Source organism: Solanum dulcamara, chromosome 6, assembly GCF_947179165.1.
Source record: "Solanum dulcamara chromosome 6, daSolDulc1.2, whole genome shotgun sequence".
Classification (NCBI taxonomy): domain Eukaryota; kingdom Viridiplantae; phylum Streptophyta; class Magnoliopsida; order Solanales; family Solanaceae; genus Solanum; species Solanum dulcamara.
In genome coordinates, this window is record NC_077242.1 from 13,014,655 (window position 1) to 13,022,289 (window position 7,635).

Consider the following 7,635-nt stretch of genomic DNA (forward strand, 5'->3'; position numbering starts at 1 on the left):
ATATAATTCTCTCAAGCATGGATACTCTTTTTACAAAAATTAAAATAATGAATCGTTATTTGTAAAATATAAAAAATTGATATCATAACTTGGAATTTCAAATTGTAATTGTAATTTTGTTCATAATTCATTAAAAAAAATTGTATTAAATTATAACTTTAAATTTAAGTCTTAAATTCTATGATCAAACGCTTACTCAAAGGCCAGAGCATTATATGGTGAAAAATTCATAGGTTAGCCAATTTTCAAAGCAAATAACTTTTAGTTAGTGTTGATAATTAAATTGTAAATAAAATCTTACCTATGCCCACTCTCTCATTCTTATTCTTCTTTTTCTTTCTTCATTTTAAACTACGTCGAATAAAAATATTTGGGAGAATTTTATAAAGAGATTCGATCTACGAATAGAATGTATAAACTATATAGAATGGAAGTTTGACTCCAAAGCCTATTGTTTGACTTCCTAGAAAATTTGGGTCATTTGTGTGTTTTTTTTTTTTTTTTGGCTGCAATTCTTTTTTTTATCTATGGCAAAAACAGAAATTTTAAGGATATTCAAATTTTAACAAAGTAATTTTTTTTATAAAAAAAATAATGAATGAGTGCATTGACAAAAAAATTGATGAATGGGTGCACTAACAATAATTTTTTTTAAAAAAAAATTTATCTAGACTAATTTACAAATACCATGTCATCAAAAAAGAAAAGGTACCAAACTAAAAAGTCAAATTTAAATAAATATAAAATATAAAAGATTTCAATTCAACTCAATAACTTATTGAAATCGATAAGGTTATAAACCTACACACACTACTCAAAAAATGTATATATCATTATCTGTGGAATTTCAAACTATGCATTTCTGATATTCGAAGATTTCTTAATTATACAAAAATATGAATGGATCATAATTAACAAAAAGAAAAAAAAAACTAATGCGTAAGGATTGTATCCAGCAATGCAACACATGTAATTTGTATCCGGAAATGGTAATTAAGATAAACAAAAATATTTTGACCCATTATGTTATTGGTCAATGGTAAGATGGTGGTCGACAGGAGTCATACCAACAGGGTAAGATAACAGACAGGCCTTCAATCCGATTGAGCCACCCCTGTCGTGAATCGTGATGGACACGGGACGAATAAATTTCAAATTCTTCGGACAATTTGATTTGAAATTTTTTTAGATTTGTGTTATTGTATTATACTGAACTTTTGTTTATTTGGTAAGATTATATAAATAATAGTTTTTCACAATTTACGGAATTTCTTATCTTTATGAATAAAAAATCAAATTGCATATCCAAACAAAATTTCAACTTTATCATAATTCATATCATGATTTCATCTCACATGCCCATAGTATTCTGCATGCTATAACATTTCTAATTCGAATTTTTGCAGGTATAGAAGAAGTATAGTGGTTTCTGAAAACCCATAGTATTTTTTTATTTTTTTTTAGTGATAAGTGTCAAAAATACATCTGAACTATTCCCATTTTTTGAGTTACATACCTAAATTATTGAAAGTGTAAGTTTTATATCTAAACTATCACTTATTAATTTAACAAACACACATCTCTTTTATTTCAATCTCATATCATCGTATGTGTACTACACTTTCTCTTTCATTTAAAAAAAATTGTCACATCACACTCCACATTGACAAAACACTCACCTTAACAAAAATTAAATAAATTATTAGAATTAGTTAAAATGAAAAATAAAAAAAATGACGGGATTGGGGGGAGAGGTGATGGAGTGCGTGAGTAAAATATTTTAAATTTTATTTTTTTAAAAAAATAATTTCTTTTTAAAAAAAAAGTAGCTTCTTTTATAAAAAAATAATTTTTTTTTTGGGAATAGAAATACTTTAGTCTTTAACTTTTAAATAATATTAATAATTTATTTAATTTTTGTTAAAGTGAAATATTTTATTCATGTGGAATGTCATGTGACAAGATATTTTCAAAAAATAGAAAGAGTACAGAGAATTTATTACACACACTACTAAGATTTGTTTCTCAAATTAGTAAGTAATAGTTTAGGTATGAAACTCAAAAAAAAAAATAGTTTATGTGTGTTTTTGACACTTATTTTTTTTATTATTGTTGTACCCCCCTCGTTTCAAAAAAACGACATACTTTTCTTTTTAGTCTATTTCAAAAAGACTGATCTCTTTCTTTTTCTGATAGCACTTTAATTTCAGTTTTACACTTGACATGTTTAGAACCACAAGATTAAAAGATATCTTGATACATTTGATATAACTTCAATTTAAGACCACAAAATTGAAAAATCTTTTTTATTTTATTAAAGTCTCGACCAAATCAAACTAGCTCATTATTTTTTAAACGAAGGGAGTATTTATGTATATACTATTTGGAGTCGCAAAATACAGTGTGCAAAAACTCACCAAGCTGGTAATCCTCACACATTGAGATTACAGAACTGTAGGATTCTTTTACAAAATGTCAAAACTATTGTTTCTCAACGTAATACCGTTACAAGGGACCATATGATATGTATAATGTCCAAAAAGTTACTTAGCAAGGATTTGTTTCTCCATCAAATAATCGTCTGATAACTTAGGTGGTTCTTCGTCCTTGTTTCCTTTAATTATATCTACTCTCGTTCTCAAGAAGCTAGGTTGATTCGTCGAAGATAGAAGTCTTGCCCACATCCTGTCTGTAATCACAACCTTGTTTTGTTTCTCAATGATTCTCTGTTTTGTAGGCACCATGTAAAAGTACACTCATGTGACTTAATTATAAGGTAAGAAGGATAACTGTATTATATGTAATACGAAAAGATAACGAAATGAAACTCACATTAAAGGGTATGTAAGCATGTCTGTTATTGACAGGACCAACCGTAAAGCCTGTGTAGCCAGCCATTGCTCCATGTACAGCGCTTTGCGCTAGAAGGGTGCAATACACATTGTCAGATGCATTACTAGGAATAGCTCGAATCATGTATGTGGGATCTGCACAGAGAGAAGATCGAGAAGCAGGTTGTTAGCTAGGTCCTCATCAAATTGGCATTCGTTCAAACAATAATAATTACCAACCTATATATTTAAGATTAATGAGCATCTTCTTTTGTTTCGAGAAATGCTCCTGCAAAGAGGTCCATAGTGTTTAGTACAACACATAAGGAAAGCACCACGCGCACTTAATGGAGGACGGAAATAATTAAGTAGATCCCAACAATGAATTGTACCTTTATCCTTTCCGAGATCCATAAGCCAACATCTTGTAAAAGCTTATTCCCTGAAGGATCAGTGGATTTCAAACTCTCAGAAACTAGCTCTTGTCCGGCACCTTCAGCTATGACTATAACCATGTGTCCATTGTCTTTGAGCCTATGTTCTATATACTCAAACAGACCACCATGCCCTTCGAGATAGAAAGGGGATTCTGGAATCAAACAACAATCAACATCTCGACTAGCAAGAGTAGCATACATCGCTATGAATCCTGCACAAATTAATACATGTTAGAGAAACGTAAACCAGGCAGACAATTTCTACTATTTTATATGCAGTAGATCAGCTTTGTCATGTATATGTAGCAGTATCAATCTGCAATTCAAAAAGTATAACAGGTGAAGATTACCACTATCCCGTCCCATTAACTTCACAAGGCCAATTCCATTCTCAAAACTGGTAGCTTCAACATGAGCAGCACTAATAGCACGTTGGGCTTCCTCAACGGCGGAGTCAAAACCGAAAGACTTGTCAATAACCTGGATAGAAGCATAAAGATCACTAATTTAGTTTGGTTACCCACTGAATATTTTGGTACTTGATTTTAAATAAGTAACACATGACAGATAATCTATATGAAAAAGTAGTTACCGGTATATCATTATCGATTGTCTTGGGGATTCCAGCAACTGCAACATTGAGACCACGCCTTCTAATTTCCTGTAGGAGAAGAGACGGAATAAACTTGAGTGTCACAGTTCCATTATTTTCTCTATCAACACACTAAATATTTCCTCACATCAAGTGGTTACATTAGAATGATCAATTGATCTAAAACATGTTCTTCTGAAGCATTATTCTGGAGTGATTATGGATTAATGGCTAAGAAGGTATACCTCAAATATCACCGCTGCCCCTCTCTGGGTTCCGTCTCCTCCAATTATATAAACCTTGAAAACAAAAGGCAACATGAATATCTCAACAGGATGCGCATTTTAGACGGAAAGAAAATACCCTGAGTTAGTACTTAAATGAAATGTTCTGAGTTAGTTCTCAAAATAATATTTCTCTATTTTTTAGTTTTACCTGATTGATACCCCGGTCTTGAATGCTATCTACTATTTTCTTGGTAACATGACCTCCTCGAGATGTCCCAAGAATGGTTCCACCACGTTTATGGATATCATTCACAACCTTGGGTGTTAAGGGAATCGTGTTTTTGGAATAGAAACCTCGATATCCTCCCTACACATCCACAAATTTCATTAGTTCTGATGCAGATATGCATAACGCAAAAATTTGGAATTACGACTCAAAATAGAATGTACTGTTAAAACATAGCGGAAGAGCAAGATATTAAAAACTTGGAAAAAATAATGAAGTTTGATTTCAACCGTTTTTGTTAAGTTTGATTTCAACCTTACTCCTTGTGTTCCTAAAAAACCTTAAGTTATGCATTATACTTTGGTTGCGAGATCTGTTAATCTAGTCTTCAAGATGAGTCTTGATGCTACTGGTTCTACAACTATCTATCAAGCATTTTGATGAGCAGAGTTCAAATCGACACCAAGTATGTTACCATCGTCATAAGTAAAGTTGCTTTATTTTTTGAAGGCATAATACATAAGCAGACACTCAAATTTGGCCTTAACCGGCAAGTAAGCACTCCAACTTTGAGAGTGCACGTCTGGACACCTCAACTCGTCTCCACTGTGTCAGTTGAACACTCCAACTAACAAAACAATCATCTTGAAACCTCCAAAAATTATGTGTCACATCAGTATTAGGTGTCCACGAGACACTAGTGGGGATGAGTTGCGGTGTTTAGTTGCCGGTTGAGACCATGGGTGTCTGTTTATGTATTATACAATTGTTTGAATGTATTACTGTGTCATGGAATGAAATGTATACTCACATCTATCCCCATGACTCTGCTTACGCCATACATATAGTGTAGGCCACATACTATTTCCCTGATAACTGTATTGAGACCAGGACATAAGCCTCCACATGTTACAATACATGCATAAACATCTTCTGGCTCAAAATAAACCTGAAAAATCATCAGGAATGTTCATATTAAATTTGACAAAACCATAGAATCTGGATGCTGAATATGATGTAGTTACATCAGATAATTACATACTTTTTGGCAAGGACCAGCTCGACGAAAATGTATCCCCCTTGGACTGTTCTTGTGGACAACAATCTGTTAATTTGTAGGCAAACATATAAGCAGGACGAAACCTTGTCCAACAAGGATTCCATTAAGTGATATACATACTATTCCCTCAAAACTATCATGAAATTTTAAGTTTGTTTCAGCAGATCTTAGACGATCTTGTCCAAAGATATAGGCATCGTAACTAAGACAAATTCACATGAGTTTTGCCTCCATTTACTATGGCACAAAAGTCTAGGCATATTTTTTCATTTCAAACAGAACTGACCTTTTGGGCAACTGTATCATCCTCATCGACAAAATACTGCCTGGAAAAATGTTAAAATTTTGGTTGATCAGCCTGATCCTCTTGAACTTTATAAATAAGCAACCAAAACTGAAGGAGAATAATATCAGTCTGACTTACTTAACGACTGAATATGAAGGATTATCCTGCAATGGATTAGGATATGTCTGCAATGACGGGACAAGTATTTAGTACTTGATCAAAATAGACCCCTCCTCCTTCAAAAGTAACCTCTTACAGCAAAAATCATGTTCAAAAGAAGAATGTAAAGCAGAGAATATCTACTAGTTTCTTTCCCAATTATTCATCATCCCAGAAACAAATCCGAAGTGGGATCTTGAGGAAACTGTATATGCTGACCATATCCCTATTATCGTTCGAGGCAAAATACTAAACGAGGCATGACAAAGCATTTTGAAAAAGTAGCAGTAACTAGGATAAAATAATACAAAAGTAGAAGCTAAGTAACAATAAAATTAAGTAAGAGATAGATAGAGGGAGTGTACAGGAAGATTAGGAATGTAATCAGACAAATGAGGAACGTCTTCCAGAACATAACCATCATCACCGATCACGATTTTCTTCTTCTGTTGTGAATTTAGCGCTTCTCCCATTGAACAACTTATATTCAAATCAGTATGCTCTGTTACTGCTGAAAAATTATGTTCCAATGATCCCATAATTCAATTCAAATCTACTTAGCTATTTATCTCAAATGAATTACCCACGATGCTAATTGCTAAAACAAAGTTGAGCAGAACTCTGAACTTCCAACTAAAAATATTAGTCAACAACCTAACATATAAAATACAAATACTACACACAGGTGGCAACCGTTTATTGAATTTTCTTTTTGGTTAGGAGTTCACGAAAAGTTATTATTACAAAAAATGAGAGGACTCAAATTGTTTTGAAAAGTTTTATGACATTAAATTGTCTCTGAGTCTTCTGGAAATTAGAAGATTCTCTACTCGTATTCTAGATTCTGTCAAATATGGACTTGTTTTTATTTATATAATAGAAAAAGAAAAAAAGGCATGAGGTCAATAATGACCTAACACTTTGAATATTTTACTAAATTGACGTTTACTGTAGCATATCGATCGTCAATCCCCACGCCTTCTCTATCTTTATTTTTCTATTGAAAAATCAACAGCCACTAGTTATTTTGCCCCTTGCCCAAATACACGCCACAAATTTTCATTTTAACACGAGTCTATTACGCCATTCATTCCCAAATAAACGATACAGTAATGAATATAATATGTAATTTATTAAATTATTATGTATTATTTAATAAATATCTTTTGAAAATTGAATATTATTGGTGTAATATAACATAATTACAATAAATTATAGTTGAAAACAAAAAAAATGACAGAAATGAATAAATAATTCATTCAGGCTAAGGCACAGATATTTTGCTCTTTTTAAAGAGATTAAAGCTCACTGCGGCATAATCATATCCAACAGTAGATCTCTTGACTTGTCCCCTCTGGGATACAACAGTCCAACAAAGTTGTACAACTCAAGCAACTCCGGATTAGTTGGAGAGTTCAAAGCTCCACAAAAAAAACTCCTTCCTTCAACATATAAATATCCTCTTTTGTATAGAGAATATAGTTGAAGACTTTGAATAATTTTTTTGTCTCAACTCTCTCTTTCACTACATTAACCTCAATATAAATACAATATAAACTTCTCATCTTTTCTTACACGCTTTATCTTCTTCATATCTTGTACACAAATCCATCACTATTTATAGGTGAAGAATTCTTCCTTGCAATGAATAGAAAGATTATGGATAGTAAACTGGCTAAATGAATGGGCAAATGTTACATAAGTTACAAGAATAAAGAGGTAGAATACTGATGAAATGAAGAGTATGTGGTTACAAAAGTTAGTAACAACTAATGACCACATTCTACCATATTGATGAGAGTAAAGAGACACAAATG

The 7,635-nt window shown here is 32.1% G+C and overlaps 1 protein-coding gene across 1 annotated transcript; it reads right to left on the bottom strand.

Moving 5' to 3' along the window:
* Window positions 1-2,391: 2,391 nt before the first annotated feature.
* LOC129892503 (ATP-dependent 6-phosphofructokinase 6-like) lies at window positions 2,392-6,616 on the bottom strand. Its single transcript, XM_055968084.1, has 13 exons — window positions 6,184-6,616; window positions 5,798-5,844; window positions 5,660-5,699; window positions 5,356-5,418; window positions 5,125-5,262; window positions 4,296-4,454; window positions 4,106-4,159; window positions 3,861-3,929; window positions 3,619-3,748; window positions 3,224-3,480; window positions 3,072-3,120; window positions 2,833-2,987; window positions 2,392-2,726 (listed from the first exon to the last, which is right to left on the bottom strand). The coding sequence occupies exons 1-13, from the start codon at window positions 6,355-6,357 to the stop codon at window positions 2,544-2,546; spliced, it is 1,518 nt and encodes a 505-aa protein (XP_055824059.1). The 5' UTR covers window positions 6,358-6,616; the 3' UTR covers window positions 2,392-2,543.
* Between the last annotated feature and the right edge of the window lie 1,019 nt (window positions 6,617-7,635).

Excerpts from the sequence above, each read along its gene's own strand:
- LOC129892503 (XM_055968084.1), bottom strand. The coding sequence starts at position 6,357 with ATGGGATCATTGGAACATAATTTTTCAGCAGTAACAGAGCATACTGAT. Across the intron at positions 5,845-6,183 it reads ATTACATTCCTAATCTTCCT|ACATATCCTAATCCATTGCA; the intron begins GTACACTCCCTC and ends CCGTCATTGCAG. Across the intron at positions 2,988-3,071 it reads CATTAATCTTAAATATATAG|ATCCCACATACATGATTCGA; the intron begins GTTGGTAATTAT and ends CTCTCTGTGCAG.